General features: G+C 48.5%; 1 protein-coding gene across 4 annotated transcripts in view; it reads right to left on the bottom strand.

The window, feature by feature from the left end:
• ELP1 (elongator complex protein 1) overlaps positions 1-26,760 on the bottom strand; it is a 113,636-nt gene that overhangs the window by 37,903 nt on the left and 48,973 nt on the right. For all 4 annotated transcript variants that reach the window (XM_034774385.1, XM_034774386.1, XM_034774387.1 and 1 more), the window contains 6 exons: positions 25,597-25,700; positions 15,789-15,842; positions 15,578-15,683; positions 14,353-14,465; positions 4,385-4,458; positions 94-172 (listed from right to left, as the gene is read on the bottom strand). In XM_034774385.1, the coding sequence (XP_034630276.1) occupies positions 94-172; positions 4,385-4,458; positions 14,353-14,465; positions 15,578-15,683; positions 15,789-15,842; positions 25,597-25,700 (530 nt within the window). The remainder of the gene's footprint in view (positions 1-93; positions 173-4,384; positions 4,459-14,352; positions 14,466-15,577; positions 15,684-15,788; positions 15,843-25,596; positions 25,701-26,760) is intronic.

Below are 26,760 nucleotides of genomic sequence, written 5' to 3'. Positions count from 1 at the left end.
GTCTTGGCCTTCACAACATCCTTTGGCAAATCCCACATTCCCTGGGAGGCAAAAAAACATGCAAGGGGAGGTACAAGCGCGACTCAAACTTGCCTTGGGATTGTGATCATAAAGAAGGTTGAGGTTGATTCTCAGCTTCCTCATACATTCAAATGCTTCTTTAAACATGAGCCTGTTGGAATGGGTCAAATACAGCAGGTTTTTAGAGGAGTGTGCACTAGAATCTAATATACAAAGGGAGGGAGGGGAACAGTTGCCAGACACTAAATAAACCTCTATGGCTTAATTTTCACTGCCTTCCCTCTGCAAAGCAGGCTGGCTGTGCCCATGCCTAGTTCCTGTCCTGGCCCAGCCAGACATCACACTGGGGTAGCATTTAACCAGGTGTGGGCCAGTTTTGAAGAGAGTTACATTTGAGTTTAAAGATAACAGTGTATTGGTCGCAGATAGAGCTGGGCAGATTTTCCCCCCCCGTGAATGGTTTATTTGCCCAAAATTCATTTTTCAGATGAAAAAAATATTTTCAGAAATACAGCAGTTTCAGACACCTAAATGAAAAAAACTAGAAAAGGTCCAAACAGTTCATTGACATTCTTGAAGTGAAACTTCCCAAAACTATATTTCACTTTGAAATTTAGCCAGGAGTTGTTAAAAATTTTAAAAAGTAAAACACACCCAAAAGCATAACAAAAAAATAAAATCATTTCATTTTGGAGAGGAAAAAGTGAAAAATTTCAGTTCCAGGTTTAACCCGAAATCATTCCCCCTCCGCCCTGATTTTTTGGTTCAATGGCTGAAAAAAACAACTATCCATTCAGCTCTAGTCTCAGGCACTTTTCTATTCCATTAGAACAGTGACATTTAGCAAGGTTTTATTCCATGAGACAGTCTTGTCTTCTAGGATAAGTTATAATTATGGGGAGGGGAAGAGATGGCATTTCTCCCAGCTTGTTCTGCAGTGCTGCTCACAGTGAACCCAGATGACCTACACGTAACACTGGTCTACAATTTTTGAGAAGTCGTCTGCTTCAGAGATAAAATGTGCTATTTATTATGTATTTTGATGTGCTGAATTCAAATATGACAATTAAAACAACTGCTTGGCTACTGTTCCTAAGATATTTAAGTTTTTACATTTTATGTCTATGTATATTGTGTAGATAGTAGAGTTTTAATCATAAATTGTAAACCTAGGTCTTTTCATGTGTTTATGGTTGCTTTACAGGATAATATTTCACCTGTCCTGTTTATGTAACACTTTAAAAATCAGCAAAAGGGTTATATAAATAAAATTTATTATGAAACAAAAGGCAAAAAACTATTAGGTACAAAGTTTAGTCCTATTCAGTGTCTACTCGGCCCTTCTTGGCTTGTCTCTTGTATTCATTAAATGGAGCATCTCTTGTCACTGTCCAGCAATAGTCTGCAAGCATTGATGGGCTCCATTTGCCCTGATAGCATTTCTCCATTGTTGCAATGTCCTGGTGAAATCGCTCGCCGTGCTCGTCGCTCACTGCTCCGCAGTTCGGTGGGAAAAAATCTAGATGAGAGTGCAAAAAATCTATCTTTAGTGACATGTTGCAACCAAGGCTTTTGTATGCCTTGAGGAGGTTTTCCCACCAACAACCTGTAGTTGTCTGCCTTGTTGTTTCCGAGAAAATTTATTGCCACTAACTGGAAGGCTTTCCATGCCGTCTTTTCCTTGCCACGCAGTGCATGGTCAAATGCATCATCTCAAAGAAGTTCACAAATCTGAGGACCAACAAAGTCCTCCTTTATCTTAGCTTCACTTAACCTTGGAAATTTTCCACAGAGGTACTTGAAAGCTGCTTGTGTTTTGTCAATGGCCTTGACAAAGTTCTTCATCAGACCCAGCTTGATGTGTAAGGGTGGTAACAAAATCTTCCTTGATTCAGCAAGTGGTGGATGCTGAACACTTTTCCTACCAGGCTCCAATGATTGTCGGAGTGGCCAATCTTTCTTGACGTAGTGGGAATCTCTTGCACGACTATCCCATTCGCAGAGAAAACAGCAGTACTTTGTGTATCCAGTCTGCAGACCAAGCAAGAGAGCAACAACCTTCAAATCGCCACAAAGCTGCCACTGATGTTGGTCATAGTTTATGCACCTCAAAAGTTGTTTCATGTTGTCATAGATTTCCTTCATATGGACTGCATGACCAACTGGAATTGATGGCAACACATTGCCATTATGCAGTAAAACAGCTTTAAGACTCGTCTTTGATGAATCAATGAACAGTCTCCACTCATCTGGATCATGAACGATGTTGAGGGCTGCCATCACACCATCGATGTTGTTGCAGGCTACAAGATCACCTTCCATGAAGAAGAATGGGACAAGATCCTTGATGGTCACGGAACATGGAAACCCTAACAGCATATAGCTGATGGAATGTTTGGATAATGCACAGTCCACTTTTTCTTCTTTGACACACCTTTCCCAACTGGAGGCACCATGCAGAAGTAACAATTGCTGGTATAATCTGTTGGCTCTCTCCAAATCATTGGCACTGCAAAAGGCATAGATTTCTTTTTCCTGTTCAACCACTGGTGAAGATTTGTTGCACAAGTGTTGCAGCATATGTGTGGGGCCCACCTCTTGTCCTGACCTCCAATTTTGCAGCCAAAATAAAGGTGATAGGCTTTCTTAACCATAGTGTTTATACTGCTGTCATAACTATAAAGGGAAGGGTAACAGCTCTCCTGTGTTCAATACTATAAAATCCCTCCTGGCCAGAGACTCCAAAATCCTTTTACCTGTAAAGGGTTAAGAAGCTCAGGTAACCTGGCTGACACCTGACCCAAAGGACCAATAAGGGGACAAGATACTTTCAAATCTTGGTGGGGGGAAGGCTTTTGTTTGTGCTCTTTGTTTTGGGGGTTGTTCGCTCTTGGGACTGAGAGGGACCAGACATCAATCCAGGTTCTCCAAATCTTTCTGAACAAGTCTCTCATATTTCCAACTTGTAAGTAAACAGCCAGGCAAGGCGTGTTAGTTTTTATCTTTGTTTTCTCAACTTGTAAATGTTGCTTTTTGCTAGAGTGTTTATCTCTGTTTGCTGTAACTTTGAACCTAAGGCTAGAGGGGATTCCTCTGGACTCTAAGTTTGATTACCCTGTAAAGTTATTTTCCATCCTGATTTTACAGAGATGATTTTTACCTTTTTCTTTAATTAAAAGCCTTCTTTTTAAGAACCTGATTGATTTTTCCTTGTTTTAAGATCCAAGGGGTTTGGATCTGTATTCACCAGGGAATTGGTGAAGAGTCTCTCAAGGCTACCCAGGGAAGGGAATTAGCATTTTGGGAATGGTGGCAGCGGACCAGATCTAAGATGGTAGTTAAGCTTAGAAGTTTTCATGCAGGCCCCCACATTTGTACCCTAAAGTTCAGAGTGGGGAAGCAGCCTTGACAACTGCGCTTTTGTGATGCAAAAGTCACTTCACCACAAACATAGCAGAAGTTATCTGCACTGTTCACACAAGTACGAGGCATCTCTGCTCACTTTGGCTAAACAGAAATGTGTCCCTTTGCAAAATCAAATACTGACAAATAAGAGAGCACGACACTGTATGATTTCTAGAGCTGATATAGGGCAATTTGTTCAGCAGAGTGATGTAAGCTTCGTCATGATTGCATCATCCATGACGTCTAGGAATAACATGATGCAATTAATATCATTTATGACGCAATACCAGCTTCAGATTGCATCATTCATTGTTTTGCCTAAAAAGCAAGTACTGTCCAAACCTAGTCATAGATTTATTCATAGATCCAGTCAAAGATGTATTTTAGTCATTTCTGGTTTAAATTGAGATCCCTTCCCTTTATAACTCACTTATCCTCCGCCATTCCCAAGTCAAGGGTCGTATATACTGACCCAATAGCATATCTTGAAAACTAGAGCCAATCAACAATTTTAACCATCATTTTCGTTCTCAGTGACCCAGAATTAGTAAAGTTTGACTACATTTATTTCAGAAGCATTTTGGCTGTGTAATTTGCCTATTGTTGTTCCTGTCCCCTAACCTCTACCTACTTGTCTGTCCTTTTGATTAGCAAGCTCCTTGCAGCAGGGACTAAAGCACGTAGCACGAGCTGTACATCAATAAGAGAAATGTTGAGATGGCTCTGCTTGCAGGTGGCAGTTACCTGGAGTGCCCAACTGCCAGAACTGGTTTGTTTCCACTTGCTAAGTCATAACGATTTGTGAATTCTCCTGAAGCAGTCCCCCTTTCACTCGAGCTTAATGCCCTCATTCTGCAGGTCCCGGTCAATATCCCACCAGGACAGTGCGACCCTCCTCCAGCTGCTCACCCCACAAGAGCCTGGGGGATGCATGCTGATACACATTAGTGACACTCACCTGTCCAGCCACTTCCGAATCTGGGCCAGAACGAGGGCTCGGTGGTGAACAGTCTCCAAGTTTCCTCTTGGCATCTAAAAAATTAATCCCAACAACAATTTCTCCTAAGTATGCTAAGAGCTCTGCACCTCAAATCCTGGTCAGCCATGGCCAGGCCAGCAATCCCCAACTCCCCCTCACCCCCAATGAGGAAACGGGGGCTTCATTTTGACTGCTGGGAAGGGGAGGCAGGACTTTCACTTTGAAGAAAGAGTTTTACTCAATCTAAGAGATGGTTTCAATGTCTTTACAGTTCAGTAAGACATCCCCCTCCCCACAAAGGCTGCAGAGGGAGAAGGAATGTAAGGGAGCCAAACATCACGGTGCTGTGCTAGTGCAAGAGACCCCCAGAAGAAGAGCAAACCCAAGAGGAGGTTGAATCCCAAGAGAAGACTCAGTGCAAGCAGAGAAATACAGGAAGCAGACCATGTCAATGGCCAGGAGGGAGTCCAGTCTCTGAAGGGTTCGGTGTCTACGACGTAAAGTGCTATCTACCCTAACAGCAGGACTGCAACAGGCAGACAGTGTTTTCCTGGAACACCCCACACTACTACCGTTAGCAAAGGCTGGAGCAGGCTCTGCCGACTCTCTGAGGCAGGCAGCTCCTTACTCTGCCCAGACAGACAGGAGCTGGGAGTGAGTCTGTAATGAGAAGATCTAGGGCATGGGCTGAGCAGGGTCTGAGACAGGAATCCTCCAGCAGCCCAGCCTGGGGAGAAGGCCTGGGCTAGCTTTGTTCTCCTACTAGCAATGAAACCAAGCCCCAGGAAGGGGCAAGCTGCACAGACATTTGAGCAAGCAGGTTCCCTCGACTTTACAGAAGGCTTTATGATGTGTCTGACGCACGCTCCACGGCTGCATGGCTTTTCCATAAAACTCAGAAGAGTCTTAAGGGGGAAATGTGACACCTTCTAATCAAGCCAGGAACCGCTTCAGGGAGCAACTTTCTTGGGCCCTGGGTTCCAGCAGCTCATTCTGATTGCTGCCAGTCTGGTCTTTTGTGTACCTCTTATTGGACACTAACAGAAGCCTTTGGGACAAAACATCATAAGAACAGCCATACTGGGTCAGACCAATGGTCCCTCTAGCCCGGTATCCTGTCTGTATTCCACATGTGGGTACGCATACATGCCATGAGTCCGAGTCTGGAAATTCTTTCAAGCAGTGTCTGTTGACCCACACGTGTGCAGTAGAGCTCGTCGTGCTCCTGACAGAGAGCCAGAGGGTGCAGGACGATACCTCTTCAGTTCCTGCTCTTACCATAAATACAACAGGATCCAGAGCAGAGGGGACGGAAGACAGGTGGTGGAATACAGATAGGGACCACACCCCTCGAACAACTTTCAGTTACTGTAAGTAACCACTACTACTTCGAGTGCAGGTCCCTATGTGTATTCCACACGTGGGTGATTGGCAAGCAGTGCTCTGACTGTGGGTGGTGTGAGGAAGCCATCAGCGAAGATGCTTGCAATACTGCTGATCCCACAGTTGCATTTGCAGCTGAGGCATGAACTAAAGCATAACATGTAGCCAACTTGTAGCTAGAACTCCAGGTGGTTGCCCTGAAAAGGTCTTGTAACAGGATGTCATATGGGGATGCTGTGAAGGTGGCCTGGGCTCTCGTGGAGTGAGCTGTGACACCCTGCAGGGGGAGGGATGTGTGCTAACCTGTAGCACTCTAGAATGAATCCCCAAACCCACTTAGAAATCCTTTGGGAGAATATGGCTTGCCCACGCAATCTCTCTGCCATGGGGATAAAAAGACTTGGAGACTTTCTAATTGGTTTGGTTTGCTGCAGATGGAATATCAGGGCACACCAGACATCAAGAGTGAAGTCTCCTGTTTTCAGCAGAAGTGTGGGATTTTGGAAAAAATACAAGTAAATGAATACTTTGATGTAGAATTCAGAAACAATCTTGGGTAGAAACATGGGATGTAGACGAAGGGAAACCTTTTCCTTGTGGAAAAACTGTATACAGAGGGTCTGCTGTGATGGCTCTGAACTCGCTGACCCTTCTGGCCGAAGCGATAGCCACTAAAAATGCAACCTTCATGGACAGGAGGGTCATGGAACACACCAAACCAACCTTTGAGCCCTTGGTGACAAGTGTTGACCAGATGAGATTAAGGTCCCATTGAGGTGCAGGTTTGATCACCGGTGGGAAGGACCTGACTAGGCCTTTCAAAAATTGTACTGTAGTTGGATGAGGGAAGGCAGGCACTAACCGCTGCAAGGTAGACTTGCAATGAACTAATGGCAAGACCTGAGGTCTTCAAGGACAGGAGATAACCTAAAATGATGGGAATATTTGCAGCGGCTGGAGAATGTTGACTGAGCTGTGCCCAGGCCAAGACATGCCTCATTTGGCCACATAGCAAGTTCTAGTCACATCCTTCTTATTTTGGGTAACGACAGCCTGAACAGGAGCCAAGCAGGAATGTTCTATTTCTGACGCCCATCCCAACACCAGGCCATGAGATGGAGTGACCATGGATTAGGGTGCTTGAGTCTTCCCTTGTCCTGGGTCAGGAAGTTCAGGAAGGGGCTGATCTTGGTTGGGGAGCAGGCAGATATTGGCAGAAGCTCCAGGAACCAGAACTGCCTGAGCCAGTAGGGTGCTAGAAGAATGACACTGGCCCCATACACTGACATATTTTCCATATGACCTGTGGAAGCCGGGGAACAGGCAAAAAAACCTATCTGAGATAATTGTTCCATGATAGCAGGAGGGCATCGCCCTGGGAACCGCAACCCACTACTACCCTGGAGCAATACAGTGGAAATTTTCCATTAATTGGGGACACAAAGAGGTCCCATTGAGATGCACTCCATTGTATGGCTTAGGATGGAATTGTGGATCTCCTATTCGTGGTCTGCCGAGAAGCGTCTGTTTAGTTTGTCTGCTAAGGAGTTGTGGTACCTCCTGAGAGGTAAGCAGCCTGGATTGTGATGGGGTTACTGATGCACCTGTTCCAGAGTCTGACTGCTCCCAAGCAGAGGGGACAAGCTCTCACTCTGCCCTGTTGGTTTATGTAAACCATGGTGGTGACATTGTCAGACATCACTTGGATATGGAGTGAGCGTATGATTGGATTGCATGCGAGGTGGACTGCTCTCAGTTCTAGTATGCTGATGTGTAGTCTGGCCTCCTGTGGGGTTCAGGGATCTTGCGCAGTGTGGTTGTTCAGGTGAGCACCCTACCCCAGGAGAGAGGGGTCCGTCACAATGGTAGCACTGGAGTGGGAGTATTGAAGTGAAAGCCCACCCCCACCTTTTCCAGGTTCAACCAGCAGGCAAGGGAGCCAATCACTCTGGTGGGAATGGTCACTGCGAAGCTGATGTGGTCCTTGTCCGGTAGGTAAATTGAGTGGACCCAGGCCTGCAAACATTGCAAATGAAGCCTGGCAAACAGCATCACGTAGGTGCACACAGCCCTTTGGCTTAACAATGTAAGGCACGTTCGCACTGTAGTTCTTGCTCTGTGGGTAATGCACGCAACCAGGATGTTTGTCATCTGAAATCTGTCTGCAGGGAGCAATGCTCTTGCAGAAACAGAGTCTAATGTCGCTCCGATAAAGTTTATCATCCTTATGGGCAACAAAACGGACTTCTCTCTGTTTATGCAAATACCTGGGGCTGCAAGGAGCTGTATGAGAAACTCTGTTGTCAACCTGACCTCCTAGTGGGAGCGGCCTACCAGGAGCCAGTTGTCTAGATATGGGTAAACTGTGAAGCCCTGGTGTCTCATCTGGGCTGCCACCACAGAGAGGACTTTTGTGAATACTCTGGGTGCTGTCACTAGTCCAAAAGGGGGGATTTGAAACTGGAAATGTTCCTGGCCTACCATAAAACACAGGAATCTCCTGTATGAGGAGTAAATGTCTATGTGGAAGCATCCATCCTTCATGTCAAGAGCTGCAAACCACGCCTTCTGAAGGCAGAGAATTATTGATGCCAATGTAATCATGTGGAATTTTGACTTTCGAATAAAGATGTTGAGTTGCCGAAAGTCCAGGATGGATCTCCATCCTCCATCTCTTTTGGGAATTAGGAAATATGGAGAGTAGAACCCCCTCTCATAATACTGAGATGGGACATGTTCTGTGTGGGAGGGATTCTGCTGCCTGTTGAAGAATCATGAGAGAGGTCCCTGAAAGGGGACTGGAAGGGGAAGGAGGGGAACACTATGGAGTATCCCTGATGAATAATCTCCAAGACCCAACTTGCCTGTCGTGATCATCCTCCATCTGTGAGTGAACAGCATGACACAGCCCCCAAAAACGATGAGAGAAGAGGTGGGTGGCATCACTGGTGGCAGGTTGGTCTTGCCCAGTATGTTGAAAGTGGCCCTTAGCAAGTGCCTGGGAATCGGTAGAGGTCATGGCAAAAGAGGGGTCTGAGAAGCAAGGCCTCTGAATGCCCTGCCATTTTTGTGTAGGCTCAGCTGAGTGCTGGTAATAAGATGCATGAGGAGGGGATAGCCCTGGTCTATAGGATGGTCTCTGGTGTTTCCTCTTGGGTTCTGGAGTCTAAATCCCCCGTCAATCTCGAGTCCTTTACTGAATACATGAATCGTCTGTTCTTTCATTAAAAAGAGCAGAGGTCCTGCAGGTATTCTGTACCTCCCTAGGAAATCCTGACAATTGTAGCCAAGAATCCCTTCGCATGAGGTTCTGCAAGCTGTGTCTGGAGAGCATTTTTTGCCACTAGCTTGCCCTCCTCTTTGAAGGTCTTAAATTGGGCTCTGTCCTCCATGGGAAGCTTGCCCATAAAGTCTGCAAGCTTGCACTAAGTCCTAAGTCCTGCACTTAGGACGGAAGAATCCCATGCACTGCTACAGGCTAGGGACTGAGTGGCTAGGCAGTAGTTCTGCAGAAAAGGACCTCGGGGTTACAGTGGATGAGAAGCTGGATATGTATCGACAGAGTGCCCTTTTTGCCAAGAAGGCTAATGACATTTTGGGCTGTATAAGTAGGGGCATTGCCAGCAGATCGAGGGACACGATCATTCCCCTCTATTCGACTTTGGTGAGGCCTCATCTGGAGTACTGTGTCCAGTTTTGGGCCCCACACTACAAGAAGGATGTGGAAAAATTGGAAAGAGTCCAGCGGAAGGCAACAAAAATGATTAGGGGGCTGGAGCACATGACTTATGAGGAGAGGCTGAGGGAACTGGGATTGTTTAGTCTGCAGAAGAGAAGAATGAGGGGGGATTTGATAGCAGCCTTCAACTACCTGAAGGGGGGTTCCAAAGAGGATGGAGCTAGGCTGTTTTCAGTGGTACCAGATGACAGAACAAGGAGAGGTTTCAGAGTAGCAGCCGTGTTAGTCTGTATCCGCAAAAAGAACAAGGAGAAATGGTCTCAAGTTGCAGTGGCGGAGGTTTAGGTTGGATATTAGGAAAAACTTTTTCACTAGGAGAGTGGTGAAGCACTGGAATGGGTTACCTAGGGAGGTGGTGGAGTCTCCTTCCTTAGAGGTTTTTAAGGCCCGGCTTGACAAAGCCCTGGCTGGGATGATTTAGTTGGGAATTGGTCCTGCTTTGAGTAGGAGGTTGGACTAGATGACCTCCTGAGGTCCCTTCCAACCCTGATATTCTATGAATAGTTATTAAAATCATATTTCGCTATCAGAGCCTAGTAGTTAGCAATACAAAATTGCAGGCCTGCAGAAAGGATGACCTTTCTCCACAGGAGGTCCAGTCTCTTTAAACCCTTGTCAGTCAGTGTGTCCCTTTGATAGTGCGACCTGGCCCTTTCCTTAGCTGCCTGTACCACCAGTGAGTCAGGGCTGGGGTGGGAGAACAAATTCAGCTGCTTTGGTGGGGATGAAATATCTTCTGTCAGCTCTCTTCGGTGTGGGGGCATAAGATGCCAAATAGCTCTGGATGGTTCTAGGATGGCCTCATTAACTGGGAGGGCCACCTTACTCGGTCCCTCTGGTTGCAGGCGATCCAGGAGCCAGTGTTCCTGGTACTGCCTATGGTCATCCAGCAGAGGTGGAGAGGACAGAGTGACAGCTTGATCCAATGATGAAGAAGAGACAACTATCAGAACCTGCAGGTCCTGATCAATGTCTTCCTCCACATATACTGATAGATCCCTAAGAAAGGCCTGGATGCCTGCCCATGGACCCCAATGAAGCCAGAAGGAGGGGTCAGTGAGCTGTAGGGTACCCAAGGAAATCAGTACCAGCAGTTCCTGGGGAAGCCGTATCTGGAGGGATACTAAGCGTGACTCCTTGAATGTCTGCCAGGACTCAACGGTCTCCCTGGAGATATTGGAGTGGCTAGCACCTCCAACTCATCTGAGTCTGAAAATTGCTTCTCCACTAGTGGCGAGGTCATCTGTACTGCAGCACTCCTGCCTAAGGGCTGTAAGTGGGATGGCTCCTGAGACACCATAGTAGCATCCTTCTCTAGTGTAGTAATATCCCTCAAGAGGGCTAGGCTGGAGAAGCAGAGAGACTGAGGATGAGGTAGGACGATATCCTCCAGTGTTGTGTAAGTCGCCATATGCCCCAGTGTCAGCGGAGTTCCAGCAATCAAGTCTGATGGAACCAGTGCATCCCTGGAAGCCCGGTGGTCCTTGGACAAATTAGATGATCTCACCGATAAGGGTAGGCCTTGCTGGCGCCCTAAGCGCAACTAATAGTATGGACCAAAGGCTGTGAGACAGAGTAAGCTTGGCCTTAGCAGAATCGCAACACACTAGGTATTAGCTAAAACCAAGTAAGCACATTCCTGAGAGGATGGTACAAGAACATCCGGAGTTCTCAAGTAACTGTGTAAACACATTCCCAAGAGATGGTACAGGAACACACCGACTCCTCATATGGTAAGGATGGGATGACAGGATAATGGAGGAGGCTGTTTTGTTCAAACTAGCAGCTACAAGAATAAAGGTGGCAACTAGTAACATCTGGAGTGTGATACAGAACTTGTTTGTATCAATGTATAAAAGAAGAAGTCATAGGAGGGGCATCTTTGTATTGGCCGAGGGGACAGCATCCTGTTATGCTAACTGAGCCCGAGCTTGTCACAGGCATACATTGTCAGTGTCCCTGTGACCTGTTGGTCAGGGTGTTAGTACTGTGTTTTGCTGACAGTGAACCCGGATGAGCACCTTTGACACCGAACCAAGCCTGTGGTCTCTCTCTATGAAAACATCAAGGCCTGCTGAATCCACATGCTGCATTTCTCCTAATGCAGCAAACACCAGAGCCCCAAGAATAGCAGCACTAGCAGCATTAACAACTCTGCAGCACCAGCACCACGCCATAGCACTAACACAGCTCATAGACAGAACCGGCGCATGTCATTCCTTATGCTTTGATACTGGGGTGATCATCAGAATCAGCAGATTTTTCTTTTTACATGCTCTGGGGGTTTTCAGTGGATCCAGTTCTTTAGATTCTGCACACGAAGTCTCACCCGATTTCGACAGGCTCAGGGAGGGAATGCATCTCTTATGGACCATCCTTGATAGGGATCTGCCCTTACCCCCAAATGAGTGCCCTCTGCTCTCATGGGAAGCCCTTGAGGAAGAATCTTTGGGCTTAGGTACTGAAAGCTCTGCTACCAAGCATGTGCTTGGAGGGGCCAATGTACAAGGGGGTCTCCCTGGAACAGATTGGAAAGGGGCCTCATAGCCTTCTCCATCAGGTATTTCTTGTAGGCAGAGTTCGTGAGCTGCCAGAGTTCTGGGTGGGAACCAGCAACAAATACTGCACTTCACAGAGATATTGTCTCGCCCAGACAATAGAAGCAGTGCTGATGTTCATCACTGACAGAGAAGGCGTGAGAGCAAGAGATGCAATTCTTGAAACCTGGGTCTCTAGACATAATCCCAGACTCAAGGAGGGAATCCCCAACCAAGGAAAACACACTATACTAACTATACTATGAACTTTAACTAACCAGTAAGCTAGGAAGAATAAAAACTATTTAACAATTGTCTTTACAGGTGCTACAAATAGTTGAGGGAGAAGAGGACAGACGATTCCAACTTAGATCATGCAGCCATAAGAAAGACCTGGAGAGGTATCCGTCTGCACGGTGCCTCATATCTTGGCAGAAGCACAAAGAGGTGTGTGTGTGGGCCAACGGACACTGCTTGAAAGAATTCCTGGACTCAGGTGCATGGCATGAATGCATACCCCTGTGTGGGACCAGCACTCAAAGAACTTACCTCTTAACCCATGTCACTTAAGAACTCTTGGTGCAGGACCTTGTCAAAGGCTTTCTGAAAGTCCAAGTACACCATATCCACTGCATCACCCTTGTCCACATTTGTTAACCTTCTCAAAGCATTCTAATACATCGGTGAGGCATGATTTCCCTTTACAAAAGCAGCTTTGACTCTTCCACAACATACTGTGTTCATCTATGGGTCTGATCATTCCATTCTTTACTACAGTTTCAAGTAATTGCCCAATACCGAAGTTAGGCTTACCATCCTGTAATTGCTAGTATTGCCACTGGAGCTTCTTTTAAAAATCTGTTACATTAGCTATCCTCCAGTCATCCAGTACAGAAGCTGATTTAAGCAACAGGTTACATATCACACTTAGTAGTTCTGCAATTTTATATTTGAGTTCCTTCAGAACTCTTGGGTGAATATTAGTTTTTATTGATTTGTTCCAAAACCTTCTCTACTGAGACCTGAATCTGAAAAAGTTCCTCAGATTTGACACCTAAGAAGAATGGCTCAGGTGTGAGACTGTTCCTTGAATTTTCTGCAGTGAAGATGGATGCAAAGAATTCATTTGGTCTTTTAGCTTCCTTGAGTGCTCCTTTAGCATCTTTATCAGCCAGTGGCCCTAGCTGATTGTTTGGCAGGCTTCCTGCTTTTGATATACTTAAAAAAAAAATTCCTATTAGTTTTTGTGTCTTTTGCAAGTTGTTCTTTGAATTCTTTTGTGGCCTACCTAATTATACTTTTACACTTGACTTGCCAGAGTTTATGCTCCTTTATTTTCTTCAGTAGGATTTGACTTCCAATTTTTGAAAGATGCCTTTTTGTCTCTAACCACTGCATTTACCCAGTTTAGCCATGGCAGCTTTTTTGGTCCTTGACACTTCTTTATTTGGGGTATACATATAGTTTGAACCTCTATTACGGTGGTTTTTAAAAAAAGTTTCCATGCAGTTTGCAGGCATTTCACTCGTGACTGTTCCTTTTAATTTCCGTTTAACTAGCCTCCTAATTTTTGTGTACTTCCCCTTTTTGAAGCATCAAAACAGGTGGGCAGGGGCAAGAGCATATGAAGCATACATGATAGAGGGTATCAAAGCAAGTGGGTGGGGGCAAGTGCGCTTGAAACACACACAACAGATGGTATCAAAGCAGGTGGGCAGGGTGAGAGCATGAAGCACACACGACAGTTTCATTTTCATGCAAATGAAGCCAAGAGGCCATCTAACTCCCATTCACATGGGGCTGGAGTTCAAGAGTGCTCAGCAGAATGGCAGAGGTTTGGAGGGAGGTGGGGGGGAATTCACCATCCACAATGGTTGAAAATCTGGCCCTAAGTGTGGATGTTCAGCCCTCTTGAAGCAGGGCCTTTACTACAGATAATAAGCACCAAGAGATCACTCTCTGACCTGTGATTTACTGAGGTGCTTCAGTATCACCAACAGCAGCCACTGAAGACTTATTTATTTGAAAATCCCTCCCCTGCCAGGGGCTCCCAGAGAGGCAGCATGAGCTGTAATAATTAGGATCCAGTAGGATCAGGATCTACAGTTCAGCAGGTTTGTGAGTGGTGATCCCATAGCCTGGAAAGCAAGAGAAGCTGTTACACGGTACTTGACAATATATAGCTCAGCTAACTACTACCCTCTCCAAACAGCTGGGTGCTGCGTTACGGTGGGGCTTCCCTAGCGTGGGCTAACACATGGTGCTGCAGAAATACCATGAGAGCTGACCTGCAGGATGAGCTTGGTGTCCTGGGGTACAACGGTGACGATGCGGGAGCCCCGCTCCACCTTGCGTAGTGTCTCGTTGGGAGTAGAGAAGCTGCTGAAGCCTGCCTGCAGAACTGAGAATGGCAGAGGTATCAGCAAGGGTATGATAAGTCCCTACATACAGCGCAACCTCCCCAGTCCAGCCACAGGGTGTCTGCTGAGTTTCTGCTGGGAACCCACCCATTGTTAGCAACGTTCTAGTAGCGCCCCCAGGTATCAGTCAGGTTCAGAGTCCCATTGTGTCTCTAGAGGAGACAGCCACTGCCTGAGGAGCTGAGTCTAGACACCAGGCAGATACACACACACAAGCAGCTGCCAGAAGCACAGACCATGTACATTGCCATTCCTCCTCATCCTTTTGCCCCTCCATGACACCCCCAAGCTTCCCGTGTCCAGGTGCCAGTCAGATGCTGCCCCACATGGTTCACATCCCTTCCATCCTACCTGCTTCCCACCGGGAGCACTCACCCTTGTTCTGGGAGGTGAAGGCAAAGCCTGTCAAAGAGGACAAGAGGTGGCTCCCACCAACTGACTGCCAGTCTGTCCCCAGCTGCTTCTCCTCCTGGGGGCACCCTGCACAGCCAGTCCTGTCCCAGCCACTTCTCCTCCTGGGAGGCAGGCAGGCAGCTCGCCCGCACAGCCAGTCCTGTCCCCATCTGCTTCTCCTCCTGGGGGCCAGGCAGGCAACTTGCACGGCCAGTCCTGTCCCCAACCACTTCTCCTCCTGGGGGCCAGACAGGCAGGTGGCCTGCACAGCCAATCCTGTCCCCAGCTACTTCTCCTCCTAGGGACCAGGCAGGCAGGTGGCCTGCATGCCCAGTCTTGCCCCCAGCTGCTCCCCCTCTCTCTGCAGGCCAAGGCACAGTGATTTCAAATGTCCTTTGGTCACTCCTGTTGTATCACAGATCAACGATGGTTTGTGGAGAGTAAGTTACTCCTCTCTGTGCTAGGGAGAGCTGGGAAGTGAGCGGGAGCTCCCAGAAGTGGATGAAGAGCCCATGAGAGGATATAGGGAACTCACTGGCACCAATCAGGAGCAGCCACTCTGGACAATCAAGAAGTGGCACCATGGCCATGACATGGGGCCTTGGAAGCGAGCTTGTCTAGGTTCCATCATGAGGGCAAAGGGCCCAGGAAGCAAACAGTAAGGCCTATTACATACCAAAGGCCATATCTGAACGTTTACCTTTCAACGATGTGTCCCTCAAAGATACACACTGGCAGGTGTGGGAGTGGGTGGTCACCAGCAGAAACTCATCATATCTGGCAAATGAGGTAACGTTGGAAGCCACCTGTGGAAAGTGAATCCAATGAAATCCATGAGCACAAGCAGCAGCAGATGAAATCTAATAATCACACACAGACAAGTGAAACAGCATCAAAACAAACTTTCGTACCTCCACATCATTTATGAAAAAACGGCATCTATCAGTCAGACCCAGGATGGCTTCCTATAATGAAAAGGATGGACAATTACAATATGTTACAGCACTGGTTTAGCAGCACCATTGTTACAACTGAGATGGGCCTTTGCTATATGCCCATTACCTTTAGACTGTCAGATTTCCAAGTGGACTGGAATGCCTCATGCTTATTTTCAACATAGCAGTGAAGTATTGAAGGAAGTTGGATAGGAATTTGTTTGATCACCGAGGTCTCAATGTAAAAAGTGTTTACTTGCTTTAAAAAAAAAAAGGTCTCCAGACCCTTGCAGTTGGAAACTCAATAATATCTTTCTACTGAAAGCTTCAAACTTCCTTGATAAGGAACTGCACACTTGCCATCTCTGAATAACTCTGGTCGGGCAACAAGAGCTAATGGCTTGAAAGCCATCAGACCCAGCTGTGCAGTGCGCATTGTTTTACTTAGCTTGTAAGCACCCCAAGGGCCTCCATGTGGCAGCATGGAAACAGGACGTTAGGAACCCACTATAGTAGAGGCCAGTGTGTGAATTTGGATATGTGATTAACATCCAGTTTCTAAAAAGGAAGTGAACTGGAAAAATAAAACCAAACCATAATAATGATTTAATGCAACAATTAGTGACAGCCCTGACAGGAAGTGTAAGAAAAAGTCAAGTCGGATCAGGTAATATCTTTTATTGGTCCGACTTCTATTGGTGAGAGAGACAAGCTTTTGAGCCACACAGAGCTCTTCTTCAGGTCAGGGAAAGGTACTCTGAACATCACACCTAAATGCAAAGCGGAACAGATTGTTTAGCATCAGTAGTTAGCACATATTCTAAGGGACCATTCAAGGTGAAGTGACCCATTAACACATCTGCAGTCATATGACAAAAAGAGTGGTGTCAGTGCATTACAGATTGTTGTAATAAACCAGGGGTCCGCAATCTTTCAGAAGTGGTGTGCCAAGTCTTCATTTATTCACTCTAATTTAACGTTTCACGTGCCGGTAATACATTTTAACATTTTTAAAAGGTCTCTTTCTATAAGTCTATAATATATAACTAAACTATTGTATATAAAGTAAATTAGGTTTTTAAAATGTTTAAGAAGCTTCATTTAAAATTAAATTAAAACGCAGAGCCCCCCGGACCAGTGGCCAGGACCTGGGCAGTGTGAGTGCCACTGAAAATCAGCTCGTGTGCCGCCTTTAGCACGAATGCCATAGGTTGCCTATCCCTGTAATAAACCATTAATCCAGTCTCTCTCTTCAGGCCATGATTTTTAGTGTCTAGCAAAGAAATGAATTTAAGCTCCCAGGCTTGTCTTTAGAAAGTGTTGTGCAGGTTTCCTTTGAGGATGAGGGTTGGTAAATCAGATAGAGTGATCGCTTTCTGTCCCAATATTCCTTCAGTAAGAGTGCTGTGGCCTGATATGAGGGATCTGCCTGGGTGCTTTTGTTCGTGTATTTTGGGTTGGGTTAGGTTCAGGTCCAACTGTGATGACTACCTTAACGAGGAAAACCGACCCCTCTCCAACACCACCTACAGTTCTATAAAGAACTCAAAGACCACCCCACATCACAAATTTACCTTGGAACTCAAGGATATCATCAAATCCTTCCCCAAACAACTCCAAGAGAAGCTTTACAAACCCATCCTCCATGAATCCACACCAGGGACCTTCTACATGCTTCCCAAGATACACAAACAAAGTAACCCAGCCAGTCCCATCATATCTGACTACGGCACTCTTACTGAATGAATGAATCATAGAATCATACAATATCAGGGTTGGAAGGGACCTCAAGAGGTCATCTAGTCCAACCCCCTGCTCAAAGCAGGACCAATTCCCAACTAAATCATCCCAGACAGGGCTTTGTCAAGCCGGGACTTAAAAACCTCCAAGGAAGGAGACTCCACCACCTCCCTAGGTAACGCATTCCAGTGTTTCACCACTCTCCTAGTGAAATAGTTTTTCCTAATATCCAACCTGGACATCTCCCACTGCAACTTGAGACCATTGCTCCTTGTTCTGTCATCTGCCACCACTGAGAACAGCCGAGCTCCATCCTCTTTGGAACCCCCCTTCAGGTAGTTGAAGGCTGCTATCAAATCCCCCCTTCATTCTTCTCTTCTGCAGACTAAACAATCCCAGTTCCCTCAGCCTCTCCTCATAAGTCATGTGCTCCAAACCCCTAATCATTTTTGTTGCCCTCCATTGGACTCTTTCCAATTTTTCCACATCCTTCTTGTAGTGTGGGGCCCAAAACTGGACACAGTATTCCAGATGAGGCCTTACCAATGTTGAATAAAGGGGAACGATCACGTTCCTCGATCTGCTGGCAATGCCCCTACTTATACATCCCAAAATGCCGTTAGCTTTCTTGGCAACAAGAGCACTGTTGACTCATATCCAGCTTCTCGTCCACTGTGACCCCTAGGTCCTTTTCTGCAGAACTGCTACCTAGCCATTCGGTCCCTAGTCTGTAGCAGTGCAGGGGATTCTTCCGTCCTAAGTGCAGGACTCTGCACTTGTCCTTGTTGAACCTCATCAGGTTTTTTTTGGCCCAATCCTCTAATTTGTCTAGGTCCCTCTGTATCCGATCCCTACCCTCTACTGTATCTACCACACCTCCTAGTTTAGTGTCATCTGCAAACTTGCTGAGAGTGCAGTCCATACCATCCTCCAGATCATTAATAAAGATATTAAACAAATGTCGGGACTCCTAGAAACTATCCTCAAACCACTCACCACACAAAGGGCCAGCTTCCTCCAGGACACAACTGACTTCCTCGACAAACTCTGCAATATTAACAATCTCTTTCAGAACACCATCCTGACACCACAGATGTCACCTCTCTATATACCAATATCCCTTACAATGACAGCATAACTGCCTGCCTCAAATATTTACAAGACTATGGACAACCCTCAGATATCCACCCCAACCACAACCATTTCATCCTCACCCACAAGAAGAAACACTTTGTCCAAACCATGGGAGCAGCCATGGGTAGTAGGATGGCTCCCCAATATGCCAATATCCTCTTCATGGCCACTTTGAAGAAGATTTTCTGGATAAATGCATCACAAAACCAATTACATACCTGAGATACATCCATGATATTTTCATCCTCTGGACAGATGGCTTAAAATCCCCCATACATTTCCACCACAACTACCCCGCATCCATTAAACTCTCTGGAACACTCCCACACCAGCACCAGCTTCCTGGACACCATGATCAGCTTCAACAATGGAACCTTACAGACAACCATATGCAAGAAACCCATGGATCAACACACATGCCTTCATCCAGTCCACCACACCAAGAAATCTGTTATCGATAGCCAGCCATTTAGATTCTGCAGAATATGCTCCAGGGAGAAAGTTCAGGATATAGACCTTACTACCACCTTCACCAAACAAGGATACCCCACCAGAGAAGTAGATTGCATCATGGAACGGGCCACCCAGATACCCCGAGAGAACCTGCTTCAGTACAGAAATAAAACCACCTCTGATTGCCAGCCCCTAATTGTCACCTACCATCCTATGCTGGAACCCATATGGGTATCATCAAACGACTACAACCCATACTTAACTGGGACCCCATCCGGAGAGAAATCTTTCTTGAACCCCCACTTCTGGCCTTCAAACAACCCCCAAGCCTCTCCAAGTCACCGTCAGAAGTATGCTCCCCACAGATCAAGACACACCAACACCACACTCTGCCAGAACAGATGCAAAACCTGCCGACATATTTCCACTGTTATTATGATCAATACCTCCCACAACACACCTTTCAAGATATATAGATCCTACACATGCCTATCACAAGTCAAAATGTGGTGTACCTCATCCAGTGCACTAAATGCCCCACTAACAACTACATGGGTGAAACCAGACAGACTGGAATAAACTTTAAAATTTTATTAAGATGATGTTAAAAAAAAAAATTGTGAACAGAGTTTGAGCATAGAAGTTTCTGGTTATCAGGGAATAACATACAGATTATCGAGGGTGCAAAGTTTGGCTTAAGATCAGGTGGCATGAGGAATACATAATCTGCAGTATCCCCGATTGGGGGTAAAAGGTTGATGGGTCAAAGTACAGACACTGAGATATGAGGGTATGAAGTTCATAGAGTGATTGTGTTCGGGTGTTGAGTATAATGAGTGGATATGATGATGAGGATGGATTGACCCTCATTTGGTGAGATTTAATGTTTAGGGAGTTTATGGTTCCAGTTCATATGATCCAACGGAGGTGGTCACCTGGTCCCTTTCTCGTAGTGGGAGCACAATGTCACTCTGGCTCACGCCTCCTGGTACTGTCGGTGGCCGGTGATGTGCTCAATGTAGATGTCCCTGGACCATCGGATGACATCTGAGACCATGAGGCGCCGCATGAGACGTGCGTAGCGTCGACCGATCCCGCAGGTCTGCAGCACACACTCGTTGCAGGGGTCCCAGGCACCCAGAGCTCCGACAATTAGGGCGTCCATATGCACCTCATAGCCCTTCGCTCTCAGGGTGTCAGCCAGGGGAGTGTACTTTTCCAGCTTATGAGCTCGGGCTTCGCAAAATGCCGGAGTCCTGTTCTCAAAGGAGACCGTGACGTCAAGGAGGATGATCTTTTTCTGGGCCTCATCGGTGACGACCACGTCAGGTCGTAGCTGGCTGTCGGTACTGGGGATGGTGCAGTTCACGGAGATCTCCCCCAGGCGTGGTGCGATGGCTTTCACCAGGCGGTTCTGGATGGCGTTGTGGCGCAGCTGCCAGGCTCTGGAGTGGGGTGTGCAGCTGCACAGGACGTGGGGCAGGGTCTCGTTGGGGTAGCCGCACTTCCTGCAACGCTTGTCTCAGTTCCCGTGGCGGACGGCTCCATTGAGTGGGACGCAGTTGAGCCGGGCATGGTGGATGAACCGCCAGTCGTCGAAACGGGTGAAGCCGCCCCCGGCGAGGAAGTGGTTGCTGGCGTCCCACTTGCTGGTCAACTCAAAGGCTTTACCCTGGTCCAGTTTACGCTTCAGGGTTTCCACGTACAGCGAGCGGATCGCGGCCTTCAGAGTCCTCTCCAGCAAGCCCCTGGCCGTCGAGGTGACGATGGTGTTGGCGTCCAACCTGATCTGCGGCACCCAGACTCCCAGCTCCTGGCGCTCCTCGCACCACTCCCAGCGGCAGCCGATGCACTTCCCCAGGTGACGCGTGGTGTTGTGAGTGCGGGACCACAGTGAAGCGATGTTGCGCCCATCCCGTCCGAATTCCCCATCCAGGGAGCCGCTCAGGAAGGTGGAAATGTCTTGGTTCGAGGGGGCTCTGCCAATCCGCTTCTCTGTCACATCACGCAGGGAGTTCGCCGCAATGTTCCTCATCGTGGCGTCGGGACATGTCAGCAGACGGAAGGCGTGGGTGATCGCCGCGATGTCGCACAGGTCACCCATGCGGGGGACATTGGCGCCGCCGTGCCTGTGGGCGATGTAGACCAGCTCGTTGCTGGCTCTCTGGGGAAGGAACAGCCACTTCTTCATCAGCTTCCGGATGATCTTGTCTGCCTTGTTGAGGGGGCACCTTCGCCACGGCGGATCCCCTTAGGGTGAACGAGATGCGTGGGATCAGGAAGGTGTTCAGGGCGTTTATCTTCTGCCACGGTGCCAGCAGGGAGGCATCAATCTTGGCGGCGTCCTGCAAGATCTCCTGGATGGTGTCCTCGGGTGTCTGCGGACACGGAACCCTATTGGCGTGCCCAGGTGCTAGTATGCCTGCCCCTCTGCCAGGGGGATGACGGGCTCACCCTGGATCTGGAACCCCGTTGTCTGCACCGAGTCCCTTTTGCTGCCGTCAATGTGCAGAGTTGCGCACTTCTTCGCATTGAAGCGGAGCTCCATCCAGTCAGTAGCTCGGCTGGTGGCATCTAGCATACCTTGGAGGCTCTCTGGGTCGTCCGCGGTCAGGACCAGATCATCCGCGTAGGCCAGAATGCTGAGTTTCTTGCCGTGCAGGTCGAAGTCGGTCGGGCTGGTGGAGATGGCTCGGATGAGCGGTTCCATGGCCAGGTTGAAGATGATGGGGCTAAGGGGGCATCCTTGGTTCACGCTGCGGCGGATGGGGATGGCGTCCATCTCTCCGTCCGTGGCGCAGATAGTGGTGGTGCAGTCCTTGTAGAGGTCCCGGAGGATCTGGATGAAGGTTTCTGGCATCCCGAACTCTCCCAGGGTGGCAAAGATGTGATGGTGGGGTATGGACCCAAAGGCATTGGTCAGGTCAAGCCATGTTACTACGCACTGCCTCTTGGACCTCCTGGCCTCCTGGATGGCCGTCTGAAAGAGGAAGTTGTGCTCATAGCATCCCTCGCAGGATATGAAACCCTTCTGCACTGAGCTGACGGCGCCCCCACACACTGACCAGTCTGTGATCCTTGCCGCGAGGCAGCTGGCATACAGCTTGTAGATGGTGGAGCAGAGGGAGATGGGCCTCCAGTTGCCGGGGTCATCTCGGTCGCCTTTTTTGTGGTTGAGCACGGTCATGGACTTTTTCCAGGAGCGGGGAACGCGATGGAACTGCTTGCATTTGTTGAAGATGGCAGTGAGCACCAAGCAGCAGGGGTCTCGCTTCTTCAGCAGAGGGTAACGGATGCCATCTTTTCTAGGGGCGGTGTTTTTGGTCCTCGACAGCCTCTCTTGCACCTCCTGCAGGGAAAAATCTTGCTCCAAGTCCTCCGTGAGGTCGAGCCGGAGTAGCGGGGAAAGGCACGCTGGGCGTCGCAAGTTGGTCTGGGCCTTGTGATCGAACACATCCTTGAAGTAGGAGTAGAGCCTCTCGGGCTGGATGGCACAGTAGGAGGAAGTCCCGTCAAGGATCTCCCTCATGGCTTTCGTCCGGTTTATCCTGTATAGTTTCTGAATATGGGATGCAGCCGCCGGATCTTAGCGGTGGCCGACCTCCCCTCTCCTGCCTTCTTTGGCGGTCTTGTTACGGCTCGGCGCGGGGAATCTGCGAGTGGCCTGTGCGGCTTCCTGGGGTTCCCTCCTTCTGGCTGTAATTTCCGCAGACAGTTCTGCGGTCAGTCTGTCCATCAGGGTGTCGAAGTTCTCAAAGTCCTCAGCCTTTGCCAGCTCCTCCATCCAGGCAGATTGCCACGGCATGGCGACCCTCGCTCGTGGCCGTCGCTCCTCCTGTTGTGTTGTCTCTGCAGGTTCAGGTGCTACGGGGACGGTTTGCGGCCTTGTTGTCCCTCGGACTGTGGAGCGGTGATCAGGTGGGTCTTGAGGCGGGGGTCCTGCTGTGGTGGGGAGGGCAGCTCTCAGTGTCTCCAAGGCAGCACTGGATCTTCTGGGAGGGAGTGGGGTTCCGGAAGCACCGGTGCTGGGCTTTGTCGGGGCGCGGTCGTGTTTGGAAGCGCTGGGGATGGTTCTGGTTCTTCTGCGGGCGGCATCTGGCTCGTGGGTCCTTGGTGGGGCATGGGGTTTTTGGCGGTCAGAGGCTCTTTGGGTAACCTTGGAGGAGGTGTTGGGTCTCCCGGGGGTGGGGTCTGGCTGTGGGATCTGGGGGCTATGTGAGGCTCCTCTGTTGGCTGGATCTTGCCATGCAGCCTGGGGGATGATGCTAGTTGCTCCTACGGCAGGGCGGCATGAGGTTACCTGTGGGGGAGCGCTGCAGCATCTCATGTCCGTGTTGTGCCAGATGGTTTTTATGAGGTCGCTGAGGCGTCTGGTGAGGTTGTTGACCTGAGAGGTGGCGGTGGTCCCCCTCACAGCAGGGTCCAGCATGGGGATTCTGGAGACGGGACTGGTCCTTTTGGTGGCATCGTCAGTTCTCGAGGCGGGGGTTACGCTTCCCTCAGTTGGCGGTTGGTCCCCCCTTATCTGCTGTGACTCTGGGACGCTGGCTGGGGTGCTGAAGCCAGATCATCGGTGGGGGTCAGGGTTGGAACCCGGAGGATGTCAGTGGGATTCACTTTCGCGGTTGTGGGGGGTCCCCTGCATGTGGCTTGACGAAACTTACATTTCTTTTGGGTCTTGAAGGGGAGATCACAGCGGCTACACCGGAAAGCAACCCATTTGTTGTAGGTCTTACGAACGTGTTTGCTGAGGGCCGCGAGGGTCTGGACTCCATGGACGGGGAGACAGAAGGGGCAGAGAGGGAGACCTGTAGAAAGCGGGTACTGGAGATAGATGCGGTCTTCTTCCCCGCCTCACTCTCCGTGCGGCGGATCTCTGTTGTGCCTGCAGACTCGCCAGGTGATTCCTCTGGGTCTGGTAGAGAAGCTTGGGGAGGTGAAGTCGCTCTTGGGGGGGCGCTGGACTCACTGGCCACGTTGTCCCTTTGCCCGGAAGGACAGCGTGCGGCATCGAGATCTTGGGCTCTGAGGTGCATTCCACTTCGAGCGGCCCTCCTCCGGACAGCCGGGGGTAAGTAGTTTTGGGGTCTGGGGTTGAGGAGGTGATTCCTTCCGGAGCATCCCTCTCTGGAGCAGCGGGGCAGCGATCAGCATCCTGGTCCTGGGTCATCGGGGAGGCTCCTCCGGTGGCGTCCTTCCCGGAGGGGTGGCAATCAGCATCCTGGTCCTGGGTCATCGGGGAGGCTCCTCCGGTGGCGTCCTTCCCGGCCGGGCAGCACTCAGCATCCTGGTCCTGGGTCGTCGGGGGGGCTCCCCCGGTGACGTCCTTCCCGGCGGGGTGGCGATCAGCATCCTGGTCTAGAATAAACTCACACAGGAAAGTGATAAAAGACAAAACCACCCTATCACCTGTGGGTGAACACTTCTCACAAAGTAATCACTCTATAGCTGACTGATCAGTCCCCATCCTAACAGGGCACCTGCATACCACTTTCAAAAGATGAGCCTGGGAGCTTAAATTCATAACTCTGCTAGACACTAAACATCATGGCCTGAACAGAGACACTGGATTTATGGCTTATTACAACAACCTGTAACCCACTACCCCCGCCTTTTTGTCCTATGGCTGCAGAGGTGTTAATGGGCCACTCTACCTTGAATGATCCCTTAGAATTTGTGCTAACTACTTATGCTAAACAACCTGTTCCACCTGGCATTTAGCTGTGATCCTCGGAGTACCTTTCCCAGACCTGAAGAATAGCTCTTTGTGGCTTGAAAGTTTGTCTCTCTCACCAACAAAAGTTGGTCCAATAAAAGATATTACCTCATCCACCATGTCTCTCAAATATCCAGGGACTGACACAACTACACTGCATACAGAAAGTGTAACAAGATCCCACAATAACTTAATTTGGCTATGACAGGTTTCAGAGTAGCAGCCGTGTTAGTCTGTATCCGCAAAAAGAACAGGAGTACTTGTGGCATTAGAGTCTAACAAATTTATGCTCAAATAAATTTGTTAGTCTCTAAGGTGCCACAAGTACTCCTGTTCTTTTAATTTGGCTATACAGTTCAGCTGTATTAAGTGTTTAATGCCAAATAAAATTTTGACAAGTACTGCATGTGCACATGATGCAGAGCTACAGTTGCCATGGGGACCTACCATCTGAACATCCCTACATTTACGTCTCCAAATTAATGCAGGGTTTTCCATAATAATGCTGGATTTTGTGCATTATAAACCACCAGACATTCTCTGGGCAATGCATGTGTAGGTGGCTATGCTGGTCACACACTGCTCATCCTGCCGGCACTAATGAGGAGAGAGCAATGTTAAGGAACGTTTCTAGACCTTGTCCTCCCGATGCTCAGTCCTACTCGCCCACATGAACACATGGTAGGTGTTTGGGGCTAATTTTCCAGACCTAGGCGCTGAACCCACTAGCTGTTCACTTACTTCTCCACCAATCATGGCCAGCGCAGTCTGCACACAAGGAGAAGGGAACCGAACAGCAGAGCCAGTGCTGCTCCTCCAAGGTTCGAGGGCTGGAGTGGGAGCCTCTGAAGATTAACAGAGAAGATTAAGGCTATTTTCCAACTCAGCTGATAAAACAAACATTACACCTACACCCTTTGCAACACATACCTCATAAAAACAACATAGGTGTGTTATACAAGTACATTCTGTTGTAAGAGTACAAGTGCATGATATGAAACAGAACTGAGCTTGGAGACCATTTGAGTCCAGCATATAGCAAATGTCACAAAACAGTAATTTTCAGTAATATGTATAGGAATCCTATGTGTGCCTCAGTTTCCCTCTGTACTTTGCACTGCTAACCACTGGGGTAAAAGGCTTGTCTCTCCTCTTGGCGAAGAACAGTAGACACGAGGTGTGTACGTCACCTTGCAATCTGGGGTGCAATGAATGGGTCATCAAGTAACTGCCTGGAACCTGCTGAAATTGACCCACATCAATGGAGAATCCAAGAGGGAAGCCCCAATTACCAGAATGTTCACACCTAGCAAACAACCAGAAAGGAGATTTTCCCTCACCTCTCAGCAGGGAAGCCAAGCCAAGGCCCCAACTTGAGAACAAAGGGAAAGGTGCCGGATGGCGGAGTTAAGCGCTCCCTTTGAAGAGACACAGGGCTCTCACCTGGGACTGAGAAAGGGGCAGAGAGCGCGCGAACGTGCAGGAGCAAGCCTGGAATGGAGGCCATAGCAGCTTGGCTGGCTGATGGCACTGTCTTAGCCAGATGGACTATGTCTTAACTTTTATTTCTCTATGCTAATCTAAGGACTTCCGATGCCATGTTTCAGCTGAATATCAAACACTACTCTGTTTGCAGGGCCGGCTTTGGTGAAAATGGTGCCCTGGGCGAACTTGTATTTTGGCGCCACCCCTCCCACCATCACCCCTGGCTCCTAGGGGCTTCTCCCACCCCCACCCCATCGCCTCCGGGCCATTACCTATACTTCATATGGAATGTCCACAGGAAAGTCCATTCAATGTAGATGGGCGTCTCCCATGGCCCATTGTGATTTAAGTGTCCCTTGATGAACCACTTACTTTGACTAGTCCCTTCAAAATGTACTGGCTAACTACGTTGTGGGCATT

This window comes from Trachemys scripta, chromosome 6 (assembly GCF_013100865.1).
Source record: "Trachemys scripta elegans isolate TJP31775 chromosome 6, CAS_Tse_1.0, whole genome shotgun sequence".
Lineage (NCBI taxonomy): Eukaryota > Metazoa > Chordata > Testudines > Emydidae > Trachemys > Trachemys scripta.
The sequence above is the reverse complement of the archived record's forward strand: the minus strand, read 5'-3'. Positions and strand labels throughout refer to the sequence as shown.